This window comes from Marmota flaviventris, chromosome 15 (genome assembly GCF_047511675.1).
Source record: "Marmota flaviventris isolate mMarFla1 chromosome 15, mMarFla1.hap1, whole genome shotgun sequence".
NCBI classification, from domain to species: Eukaryota; Metazoa; Chordata; class Mammalia; order Rodentia; family Sciuridae; genus Marmota; species Marmota flaviventris.
In genome coordinates, this window is record NC_092512.1 from 42221038 (window position 1) to 42234862 (window position 13825).

General features: G+C 32.2%; 1 protein-coding gene across 1 annotated transcript in view; it reads right to left on the reverse strand.

The window, feature by feature from the left end:
- Positions 1–13825, reverse strand: part of Tmem67 (transmembrane protein 67) — a 40170-nt gene that overhangs the window by 17173 nt on the left and 9172 nt on the right. The window contains exons 7-15 of the mRNA XM_027950868.2: positions 9886–9948; positions 8322–8476; positions 8094–8202; positions 7346–7432; positions 6942–7007; positions 4870–5026; positions 3746–3869; positions 2080–2185; positions 979–1035 (exon numbers count right to left, since the gene is read on the reverse strand). Coding sequence (XP_027806669.2) covers positions 979–1035; positions 2080–2185; positions 3746–3869; positions 4870–5026; positions 6942–7007; positions 7346–7432; positions 8094–8202; positions 8322–8476; positions 9886–9948 — 924 coding nt within the window. The remainder of the gene's footprint in view (positions 1–978; positions 1036–2079; positions 2186–3745; positions 3870–4869; positions 5027–6941; positions 7008–7345; positions 7433–8093; positions 8203–8321; positions 8477–9885; positions 9949–13825) is intronic.

Genomic DNA, 13825 nt, shown 5'->3' on the forward strand with positions numbered 1-13825 from the left:
AAATAAATAATAATGGATTATAATTGAGTTACTAACAAAGGGAAAACTTCTCCTTGTAATAAAATTCCAATTTGTAAATACAAAAGGAATGAAGGGAATAGAAAAAAAATATCACCATCAGGTAATAATAATACTTTCTGCCAGCAAGGATCATCAATGGATGCTAAAATTGGAGGGCAAAAGAATGAAGAGAAGCAGAATATGTGAATGGTTTTAAAGAATCTCTTCATGAAATACTTACTAATTACAAATGGAAAAATATAGATGAGAACACTGCAGAAACAATCTTTGCCACATGAACAAAATTAATATCACCAGTAATAAGACATACTATACTAACATCATGTGCCTTCTGATATCATGAATTGAGAACACATCATTTCCATGGCATCTTTGATAAAACTAAATGAAATCAATTAATCATACAAAGATACCAGACAAACAAAAAATTGAGGGCCAAAATAATTAAAATGTATTCTTTTAAAGTATTATGGTCATGAAAGACAAAGAAATACTAAGTGTCACAGACTGGAGGACAATAAGAAGACATGACAGCTATAAGCAATCTGGGATATGAACTGTGTCTTAAAACAGAGAAGGGTGGTGAAAAAAAAAAAAAAAAAAAAAAAAAAAAACCAAACAATCCATGAAAGCAGTTAGTTACCAGGATTACATTAATATTCTTTTCCTGATTATGATCACTGTATTATGGTTATTTAAGATGTTAATATTAATGGAAGTCAGATAAGAGTTTGTGGTAAGTCTATTTTGACACCTTTCTTGTATATCTGAAATTAATTATTTAGATTTAAAAAATGTAATAAATATTTGTGATGGACCTTTATTTTATTTATTTTATATGCAGTGCTAAGAATCAAACGTAATGCCTCACACATGCTAGGCAAGTGCTCTACCACTGAGCAATAACCCCAGCCCCAAAGATGTAATAAATATTTTAACAGGTTAAAATATACGCACATTTGTCTGGACAAATGCTTCCCCTTGATTCATTTCATATTTGACTGAGAAAGAAACCTGATATTTAAAAGAAAACAAATGAGTCATACTAAATTCTATAACATAAACCTACTTTTATTATAAAAATACATTTGTAGTTGGATTTCACCATAAATGCCATATTTTTTAACTGTCCATATTACTAGAGTTGACCCTTCCTTACACATAAATAGATATGCTTTTTGAGAATTATTTCTGCTGCTTTAAATATTTCTTTCTTAGACACATGAAAGAAAGAGGGGTTCATTAGGAGTTTAGTTAGATTTATTAACAGCAGCTCAAGTCAAACTAAGCATTTTCATTTTCTGGTAGGTTTCTGTAATTAAGAAATGTGAATGAACTTGTATATCAAGGTTACTCAATAGTCTGAACAAGAATCATAGGGATGCCACTATATGAAGAGGCAAGAGGAAAAACAAAACTAGTAAAGAATAAGAGAAGAAGATGGTGAGAGTCAACTACTTAAGTCTTACCACAGTCACAGAATGGGGCATTTCAAGAAAGAAGGGGCCAAGAAGTCAGTGTTAGATGCATAAATGTCAAGTAGAATTCACTGATGACCTTTATGAGAGGTTTTCATGAAAAAAACCCAGTTCACTTTAGCATTACTAGTTATAAAGCTGATTATTTTAATCTCTTTTTGCCTACTAAAGTATGTCTATTCAGGGGATCATAGAGTGGTGAGCATGTATATGCCCACTATGACTTCTGAGTTCCTGGTTTAATCAGGCAAGGAAACGAGAAGCAAAGTGGCCAAAAAGGACAGGAGCAATTAGATGCTTCCTATCTCAGCCTACCCCAGATCCCCCACAGTGATGTCTGATATCTGACTGCCAATGACTCTTCCACTAAAGAATTTTATCCATTCTTTTTTTTTTTTATACTCAGGATCCATAAAAATTCAACTCCTACCATTATTAGTTAAAACAAATTAAGACTTGATTATATAAAGAGAAAAACTTATCTAAAAACTTGAAAAAAAAAGTTTGTCTTTGACCATTAAGTAAACTACATCAGTTATACGTTTATACATATAAGGGCACTGATTAGTAAAGTACTTGCCTTAACAGACTGGCTTTTGGGGTCTTTGATATCAATATCATTGTAGGCAATAGTGATTAAGGGAGGATATATGTTTCCATTTTTTGTGTTTGGCACAAGGCTGATGCTATTTAAAAGAAAATGCATTTGTAGTTATGAATACACATAGGGACTTAAACATACACTTATTATTATATTTGAATTTAAAATAGGTTATCATGATGATCTCAGAACCAAACTGTTAATAAGTTCTAAGGAAGATTAAACATAAACTAACAGTAACAACAAGCTAATCTTAAGTGGTTGAAAATTTAGTGTTAAGAGTATTTGCTCAGAAAAAATTAGAAACTCTTATGATCCAGGTCCTATGAAGTTTACAAATGAAATCACTGAAAGCATTTTAAAACCATCTTTAAGGAATTATCAAAAGAGCAGTGCTACATGATGACTATAGAAAGTCAGATAATATTCTGATTATCGAAAAAATAATTCTTAACAAAATATGTGTCACATTGCTGTATCTGTGGCTCAGTGGTAGTGCACTTGCCTGGCATGTGTGAGGCACTAGGTTCGATTCTCAGCATCATATATAAATAAATAAATAAAATAAAGGTCTATCAACTACTAAAAAAATATTTTTAAAAAATCAAGTACTGTTTAAGGCACAAAGTAGGCTACATTTTGCTCAAATAGGATACATTATGCATTAGTACTGTATAGCTTGTGAATACAAAAAGGAAAGTGCCAGCATGGTTTCATCAAGAACAAGTCAAGACTGACTTGGTCTGATTTCATTTTTACTAGGGATGCTATACTAGCAGATTAAAGAAAGGTTAAAAACAGTACATTTGGGGCTGGGAATGTGGCTCAAGCGGTAGTGCGTTTGCCTGGCATGCATGAGGCCTGGGTTCGATCCTCAGCACCACATACAAACAAAGATGTTGTGTTTGCCGAAAACTAAAAAAAATAAATATTAAAAAATTCTCTCTCTCTCTCTCTCTCTCACTCTCTCTTAAAAAAAAAAAAAACAACAAAAAACCAAAAAAAAAAAAAACCCAGTACATTTGGATTTCAGCAAGATATATGACAAAGCTTCCATATTGCCACCTCATATAATTACTAACAGAATCAAAGTAAAATAAGAGTGAAAAAATAGTGTATATTAAAATGCTTTAAAGTACTAACATAAAATGCATCCATATGTACAATGCACATATCATAAAATATTAAAGTGGGTTTCAGTTAAGATCTTAGAGACAGGAATTTCACATTGAAGACAAAAAATGTGAGCTACATGTACAATTCTGGTGTTGCTAATTAGTATGGGTTGACCTAGAACCATAGCCATTAAGTATGAGGATGGGTGTCGCTGAACTAACAATCATTCAGGCTCTTTTTAAAATACCCATTTCAGCTCAGTATTTACCTTCCCTTACTCTTTGAACACATTTTAATTCAGGTCTAGAGTGGGGCCTAGACTATGAGTTTTGACCAAATTCCTCAGGCTCCCCTAACATAATCCTCTCTTTGGCTCTTCAGCTTTATTGGTCTGTGTTAATCTACCCAGCTACCCGAGAAAACCTATGTATTATTCCAGTTCAGTTTTCTTTACTGGATAATTAACTGGTAAATATTTTCATTTTCTCATATACTCCAAGTCTAATTTAGTCATTAGATATTTGTTTACCTCAGTGATATTTGGGTAGCAATTCTAATTACTCTTGGCTGACTTCCTAAGTCATTTTCTCGTCCACTTATTGCATCTACTAAGAAAATGCGCCGAGTCAGAATCCACTTGCTAGGGTCACTGTCTTTTATTATAAAAAGAAAAACAAAAACAAGATAACATTAAAAAAAAAATCAAGTTGTTCAAAATGATTCTCAAAATGTTTACTAAACAAATTTAAAATACAAAATTACTATTTTGTTTCAGACAAGGTGGCCGTAAAGAGCTACTGCTATAAGAAATGTCTAGTTATTGTTTTTCTCAGCTCAATCGATGTCATCTGATTGAATGTTTCATTAATATGGATGGAAATTATCTGAAAAAGTCAGATTTTATAGCATAGGTAACAACAAGAGAATAAGGAGAGTAACTAAGAACAGTGTAGGGACGAAGAACAGGAGAAGAAGATTAACATTTAACAGGGATGAGAGGTGGGAGGGAAAGGGAGAGAGAAGGAAAATTGCATGGTAATGGAAGGAGACCCTCAGGGTTATACAGTGGAGGAGGTAGAGAGAGAGGAGGGGAGGGGAGGGGAGAGGTGGGGAGGGGGGAGGGTGGAGGATGGGAAAGGCAGTGGAGCACAACAGACACTAGTATGGCAATTTGTAAATCAATGGATGTGTAACTGATGTGATTCTGCAATCTGTGTATGGGGTGAAGGTGGGAGTTCATAACCCACTTGAATCAAAGTGTGGAATATGATATGTCAAGAAATTTGTAATGTTTTGAACAACCCACAATAAAAAATTAAAAAAAAAAAAAAAAAAAGCAGATCAAGGGCAGTTTAAGGAAAAATCAATTTATCGTTCTACTAATTTTTCTCAGTGTACATTCTCAGCAATAGAATAAATTTTTTAAAAATATGCCTGAAAACAGGATTAGTAAATATATAAGTGATCTTATTGTTTTACATTTTGCCATAATATATAGAAGTCCATTAATAAAAAATAAGAAAAAAAATCTAGCTATGAAAAAAAAAGAATCCATAACCTTTCTTAAAATCAGTGGTTTATTAAATTACCATGTTGGGTAACTTATTTAATTATTTCAGCTCAGAGAAAGAATGATATGTATGGATGTCTTACCTTGGTTCACAAACAGTTTATTGTGTTGAAGATTTAGGTTTAATACAGGCACAGCCCAAATATTTTGGTGTTGATTTTTATCAGTATATTCAAGATAAATATCATAAAATACAGGAGTAGGAAAGTCAGCTAATATTTTAGAGACAGAAATCTCACACTGGAAAATAAAAATAAAAACATCACAATTGAAAATTTAGAAAGCATATTTGTTATTCTTAAGACAATGTTTTGTTTTAGTTTTGCAAAATAAATATTTTTAAATTATCTTGTTTACATGCATTTCCATATGACTTACAAAATGTGAATTCACAAATATGATTCTTTTATAAGGGCGCCCCCCAAAATCTAACATTAACTGCTCTGTTCTTCACACAGAGAAGGTATGCCTACATTCTCAATATTAAGTGTACATCAGTGAAAGGATTTTGAAACTACTGTCCTATGGGATGAAGTCCCAATTCTTCCTCCTTATGTACAGTGATCTGTGATTTGGCTCCCCCTAATACAGCTAAGTTTATCTTCATACTAGTTTATGGTCATCCATCCATATGAATCTATTGCTGTTTCTAACTATGCCATGCCATATACTTTTTGATGTATTAATATAGATTCTGCCCGAATTTCCTTTCCCACTGTGTTCTCCTGTCTAGCTCATATTCATTATATAAACCTATGTATCACTCCCTCTGTGAAGCCTTTTTGTATTTCCCTGGGAACTGGTACCTTATGCATATTTATAGTGTAACACTTCATTACATTCTCTGTAGTTCTCTGTCTATATAGCTTGCTTTGCCTCCTGGGCTGTGAACTACTTGAGTGGGAGCAAGGGTCAGTGGAATAAGCATGGTTTTAATCCTAACAGAACACTGACTCCACAGTTCACCTGATATAAGACTTTGAGTAAATTATCTCATTGTATTAAGCACCATTTCCTCAACTGTAAAGCACATGTAATAAGAACATCAAATACTTATTTTATGGATCAGATGGGGTAAGAATGATAAAATACTGAGCATATAGCAGCAGGTGCTTAACAAATATTGATTCTCCTAGCCCATGGTAGGTACACAATAACATTCTTTTTAGAAAACAACAATAAATAATTTCTGAGAATAAAAGTAAATTTGTGTTCATTGTAGAAAACTTGGAAAATATAAGGAAAAAAATCATCTCTAATCCAACCATCCAAAGATAACCACTCCAAAATGAATATTTTCTCCCAACCTATTTTCATACTGATATTTTTCATTATGATTTTGTTCTATATAGGTGCATATATATTTTAATAAGAAGCATTTTTGTAGATCACTGAATGTCTTTCAAATGTTTAATAGCTCAAAATATTTCATTGTACCATACTATAATTTCAAAATGAACAATAAGGACAAGAAGGAGAAACAAAGATGTGGAGAGAAAAGGGAACCCAAGGAGAGAGAAAAGGATATTTTTTGAGGGTAGGGGTGAACTCAGGGGCACTTGACCATGGAACCATATCCCCAGCTCTATTTTGTATTTTATCTAGAGACAGGGTCTCACTGAATTGCTTAGCACTTTGCTTTTACAAAGGCTGGCTTTGAACTCACGATCCTCTTGCCTTAGTCTCCCGAGTTGCTGGGATTATAGGCATGTGCCATTGCACCTGGCAAGGATATTTTCTTATGTGTAATGGGGAAGTCGAGTAAAGAAGTAACTTTGTGCGAGTCACCAAAAAATGAAGTTGCATTTCAACTTTATTCCAAAATGATTGGAAATAGCATTATATCTTTTTTTAAATTTTTTTTATTTTAATTTTTATTTTTTTAGCATTATATCTTAAAATCAACATAGAGCGAGATTATGAAAATTTAACATTACGGGATGTTTAAGATTCTATAGATGCCAAGGTATTCTCTTCATACTAATTAAATTAACATTTTCTGTGTCCAAATGATAAAAGTTATAATGCTTAATAAAATTACTCCTTACTATTCAAACATTTTCAATTTCAAATATTGACATATTATTCCAATTATTGCTGTTGTGACAGTTTGAAAGATAAAGCTGAAACTTAGACTAATATAGTTCAAACTTACACTTTGTTGATAGGTTGTTCCAAAAGAATAAGCAGCATTTAGTCTTGTCTCAGTGTCTGGACAAAGCTACAGCAAAAGAATATAACTGATAAATATCTTTCACAAGTGTTTTCCATAGTTCTTAGCTACCACTTGGACATAAGCTTGCTATAAAACTTATTTAATGTACAAGGGAATGAAAAATTAAGGGAGTATATTCATCATAAGGGAATGAAAAATTAAGGGAGTATATTCATCATAAATTATAGTCATTATTTTAAAAACAGTTTTAAGAAAGTCTAGCTTAAAGCATCAGAAAACAAATTAGCTTGGTATATAGCTGCCACTCTTCAAGCAATAATTTAGTCTTTTCTTTAGGCAAAAATGAAAAACATTTGTAATTCTTTAGCTAGAATCATGCTCACCTGTAAAACACCTCCTTCTAAAGTTTGCCACTTGAGAAAATATCCTCTTATATCATAGGAAGCAGCAACAAACTTCAGTTTTGTATTCTGCTTAAAGAAAAACAATAAAATAATGTTTAATACTCTGAAGCCAATATAATATCCTATAAAGCAATTTTCACCATTAACTAATCTTTTTTCACTGTTGATAGTTAAAACTTAAATTCAAATTTCATTTTGAATCTAGGTTAATCTAAGTATATCTATAATTAAATACATGCAAAAAACTGAATTTATTTTTTGCATAAAAATTATTGTAGAATTGAGAGCTTAGTGATAATCTCCTTTCAAACCTGTTAAATGGGGGATGAACATAGGGGAAAGGTATCCTTCTTTCCTTCTGGGAAAATAAATAGAAGTGAGAATTAGGACCTGTGAAGTGCTGGGAAATATCACAGACCCCAATCAATCTTGGGAAACACTTCTCAAAACTGTGGAGACACATGAGAACAGAGAATGTTTTGCACAAACTACTCTTCACAATTTCACAAGTATGTGTAATGCTATAACCACATATCCATATACTCAAGTAAGACAGCTAAGCTCTACACTGTTTAGTTTCTATAAGTAACTGATATTTATATTTTAGTAACTAAACTTTAAAAAATAATCTTAAAAAATTAAGAATTATGAGCAGTTAACTTTCTTATTACCACTTAAAGTTGCAGATAAAAATGCAGTTATCATCTAATGATGTAGTAATTTGTACCTGGTTTTGTCCTGTAAAACTAAAATTTGCTGGAAGAGGAGCAGTACTGAGTATTTGAGGTGCCAATCCAGCCTGTTCTCCATAAAATAGCCATGGAAGATTCTGTCTCCTATAATTAATTATAATTGTTTTAATAAAAACAAGAAACATTTCTGATTATTAATATTTATGAAAATAACTGCACTGAATTCGGTCAAAACTAAATTTCATCAATTAAAATGTCCATACCAAAATGAAATAGAATGAACAGTGCTCAGTCCAGCAGTCTTTTCAAAGACTAACTGAAATAGTCGACATGCATCAAATGTGACAGTGTCAAGAGAATTCATGTTCATCACGCACATATTTCCAAGAGCTTGGCAAGACGTTAGGTTGGCATACATCTACAAAAAACAATGTCAAAGAAATTTAACATGACACTAATAGCCCAAACAAAAATTGATATAAAAATTTTGCTTCATTTTATCTATTCTATTAATTCTTTTGCTTATAAATGCCTTTCCTCTAGCTTAAGTAGAAACTTTCCATGTGGGAAGAAGAATAAGAAGTTATATTTTAATTATAATTTTCGGCCAAAATATAAAGACAATCAACTGAAGAGAAAGTAAAAACATATAGCATGATATTTAAAAAAAAAACTATTACGTAAAATACATTTGAAAGAAGAATAATGTGCTTGTAAATTAGATCTGATCATATAAATCTAGTCCATTTTGTTTAAGTAATCTGTTTATGAACAATAAAATAAAATCATTTTTTAGTTTACTTCTCAAACTTTTTTTCCCTCAATTTTTCTTATTAGGAAAAGGGTGCTCCATTTTCAGTTATTCAAGTCAAAAACTTTGAAGTGCATTCATTTCTCTTCCTTCCCATATCCAACTCCTCAGTAAATCCTATTGGTTCTGTCTTCAAAGAAGAGCCAAAAGGTAAACACCTCTCTCCATTTCCATATCTCCCTTGTCCACTGTTTCCCTTTTTCTCACTCAGATTACTATAATATTGTCCTAAATTCTCCCTTGTCCTAAGACTTCTGTCCTTGCCACAAGAAAATCTAATCTCTATGCTACAGCAATACTTTCAAATCCTGAAGTTAGGTCATGTTTTCCTTTGCAAACAATCCTTCTATCTCCCTGGGTCCTTGTTAGAGCCAATTCCTACACCTCTTGAGTCTCCATATTCCCTGCTCACTCTGTCCCAGCCACGTTAGTCCTCTTCTAGTTTCTTAAACATGAACAAGTCAGTGAACTCGTGCTTTTTGATCTCTGCTTTTGTTGTGGTCTCTGCTAGATATTTGCAGGGATCACTCTCACTTCTTTCAGGTCTTTACTAAATATCACCCTCAGAAATGTTGTGCTAACCACCCTATGTAACAAAGCACCTTCCCTCCCATGTTCTTTACCCTGGTTTATTGCCTTTGTAGCACTTAGTATGCCTGACATAGTTACTGAGTCTATAAACTCAGTGAAGGGATTTTTTTTCTTTTTCTGAAATAACTAAGCAGATTGAGAAGAAGGCCTGACACACACTAGGTCATCAATTAACATCTACTAAATGATGGTCAGTTTCATGAACACTCAATTGTTGCCAAATCAGCTTGGAGATATTCAATTTGTATATACAGAATAATGTTTTCTTTAGGTGTTCTCTTTCAATTCATTGGAAAAGGTTTATTCTTCTTATAGAATATGACCAAGGAGATAGGTACTTTGAGAAAAAACATTTATTAGGATAAGAAATGGTACCACGATTCTTCAAAGTGAAATAAAACTTAAAAAAAAAAATTCGAACTTACCCAACATGCAATTGCTGTTGACTGCAAATACTTTGCAAACCATTCTGAAGCTGAAGACATACCCTGTAAGCAAAAAGATGAAGTTTAGTTTTAAGTTCAAATGAAGACTGCTTAATCCCATACTATTAGGAAGACATTAGTATGTATACTGTTAAGTGAGAAATTACTACTATTACTTTCTTAATGTTAGTGGAAAGACAGATTCTAATAGCAATTCAAAATTTAATTCTAACTAATGTCAGTTATCACAAATTAGATTGCATGCAATATAATGTAACTTGGGCAAAGAACATAAAACGAAATTCGTCAATAGTCCAGAAAATACATGTGCCTGTTTTGTTGATACAAAAACTAAAATGGCATAAAAGAAAAGAAAAATAATAAATCCTGAGAATTGAGTGGTTAACTTCTGTTGATTTAGGATAAATACTGTATTAAATTGACAAGTATTACAAAATTAGGGGCATGATTTCTCAGCAAGAGATTTGGGATATACAGAATAACTAACATTTAAAATCTCTAAGGTGATCACGCTTCCCAAACTCAGAGGGTATCAGAATTAATTTGAGAACACCCTAAAAATAGAAAATGACTAGTTTCATTCCAAACAAAATCAATGAGAAGCTCCAGGATGAGACCAGGGTTTTGAAAGCTCTGGATATAAACTACTAAGAACCACTGTTTTAAAGTTTATCTGAATATTCTGCTAAAAACAGAATACACAGAGAAGCACCATTCAGAGTAAACAGGTCATGAACAGAGAAGATACAGAAAATTATGTAGAACGTGGCACCAGTTGATATGATTATATAACTTTGAGTGCACGAACTAGAGTATTATTTCACTATTAAAAATTATAACCATGCAAGGTAAGACTGAAACAATACAGAGAAATCAAGGAGGTGCCTACAGAATAATAGAGTCATGTCAAGAACACAGGAGCTATCTTGAAGGAAAATCCAAATTTGGGACAACTTGAGCTTTGAAAAGAAGAATAACTAATAGATTATAAAAAAAAGATTACAAACTGAGAGAACAAAGATTGCATGAGTTCATGGTAAAGATTAAGAGAAAAAAGAAAGCACAAAGAGAATAATCTTCCTTGTAGAAGATTATTAGCTAGCTAATATAGAATAGCAGAATTGTGAAATCATTAGAAATGGCCAATTTAATAATGTATATTGCATGCAATATAATGAAACTTGGGCAAAGAACATGAAACAAAATCTGTCAATAATCCAGAAAATACATGTCCCTGTTTTGTTGATACAAAAAATAAAGTGGCATAAAAGAAATTAAAAATAATGAGAAAGTTCATCAATAGATACTAAAATGGATATTTACATAGAAAAATCACAAATTAAAATCTCAGACTAGTTTATCAATCACAGTGCTTTTATAATAGAGATAGTGGCCAATGCAACTGTGACCAAACAACCAAATTAGTGTTACCAATAACTGGATGACTTGAACTGTTTTTTCTTGTTTCAGTGTAAGAGACTATATACAACCTATAGAATTGTCTTTTCCCCAAAAAAGATTCTTCACTGAGTAAACAATGATGCTTCATGAGAAAACAATCAGGAAAACACATACACAAACAAATGCAAAATGGGACAGGCATCTGCTGTAGATTTAAAAAACTAAAAAGATTAGTTGCAATGTGGGTTTCTTGATTGGATCCTAGGTACTCTCCTTCAAAAAAAGAAGAAAGGAAAAAAGGGTATTATTAGAAGAACTGAGAAAATCTGAACAAATATTAGATAATTCTATTGTATTAATTTTAAATTTTCAGGATATGATGCTAAGAAGATGCCTTTTTTCTTGGTGGATATACATTAAAGTATTTGGAATAAACTGTCATTATGTCTACATCTTATTTTCAAATGGCTTAGGAAAAAAATGTGTATATATGTATGTATATCTACATATAACAGTCTCTTGTTTCTGGGGCAACTGGTTCTAGGACCCCCACAGATATTCAAATGCACAAATGTTCAAATCTCTTATTCAAAATGACATGGTATTTGCAATTAACCTAAGCTATATTCTCCTATATACATTAAATCCTCTAGATTACTTATAATACCAAACACAATGTAAATGTTATATAAATAGTCGTTATACTGCTGTTTGGGGATCAATGACAAAAAAAAGTTGTCATATTCAGTACACATGCTATTTTTTTCCTAATACAATCAATCTGCAATTGTTTGAATTTGTGGATGCAGAACTTATAGATACAGTATTAAATACCATTACAATATGTAAACAATATTTACATACATAAAGTGAAATAAATTAATTGTGGCAAAATATTAATAATTGGTTAAACTAGGTGAAAATGTATGCACAGTCATTCTTTCAATTTTTCTGCAATTTTAAAATATTTCAAAATAAAAATTTTTGAGATAAACACCTACACAAGATGCTAGCTCACTATTACTGTCTTTGTGAAAAGGGAATGAGAAAACACTGACCATATATATGGAAATTCTTTACTGATTGGCAGGAATATTCCCAGATTAGGATTCAAAGCCCTTGTTATAAAATTATACAAAAGTAACTACATTCAGAGTTTGTGCCCCAAGAAAACTTTCGACTTTAATATTCAAAATAGACTTTTCTAATCAGGAAGAGTGTTGTGTTGTAGAATCAATCAATACAAGTATTTAAGTCTAACTAGCAATTCAAGTCTCAACATAAGTTAGTAAACATACATTGTTTTATCAATTAAGTTAATTTCATGTTTAATTCCTTTAAACCAGTCCCTCAGAATTGGACTGATCTACAAATGCACAGACATAACTGAATTCTTATCCCTGCCAAAATGAGGAATGGGCCAAGATACTTATGATATCTTAATTAGATTTTGTTTCCATGATTTATACTTTGTCTACACAGAATCATCTTATCATAAACAGCAGTTATGATATGACTTAGATGTGGGGATTCCAAACTTGTCCTTGTGAAAGCTTGTTTTCAGGAATGGTATGTTTAAATGAAATATATTTACTGGATCAGAATTAACTTTAAAAATAATCCCTCCTTTCCTAAGGGAATGGCCCTTCTTTTCCTCTGAGGAAGGGGGATGTGGAGGTGCTGGTGCAAGAGAAAGTGACATGGTGGGAAGACTCGATGCATTGAACACATGAGTAAATTGAAGAAAAAGTGGGATTCCAAGAGAGAGATGAAACTGTTATGAAGAAAAGAAAGTTTTAGCTAAGACTTCTTGGGATCCAGGATTTTACACGATATTAAAAATGTCAGTGATGAAAAAAAATTGAGGATAATGAGCCCCAGATTTCTTATTATTAGAGCAGGTACTTGAAACCTGCCAAAAGGAATGGGTAGAAGGAACCTTAAAGATATCAGTATGAACTCATTTCTTTTATTATGTATGCAGAGATAGATGTAGAAATAGTTATAGATGCATGTATGTGTATAAGTATGTGTACATGTGTTTCTGGCCATGTCTGGGTATGGGGGCATATTAAGGGTGATAATCTTTGTTACTAAATATTACCCTCCCAAATTTATAGAGAAATGACTGATATGGGGCTGGGGAGATAGCTCAGTCAGTAGAGTGCTGGCCTCACATGCACAAAGCCCTGGGTTCAATCCCCAGCACCACCAGTTGCACTCCATTTGTGTGCGATGAATTGAAATGCATTCTGCTGTCATGTACAACTCAGGAGAACAAATAATAAATAAATAATTAAAAAAAAAAAAAAAAAAGAAATGACTGATTCCAGGGCTGGGGCAGGAAAAGTACAAGGTAAGTCTGGAAATAATGTGCCAGAAAATAAGGAAATAATGGGGACATGTCACAAAGACACAGGAGACAAATGGAAGAGGCTTCTATTGGCCAAATCTAGTGTAATCTAAGCATCAAAACAAATAATGTATTTAGATTATAATCAATTGAAAAAATAGGGAC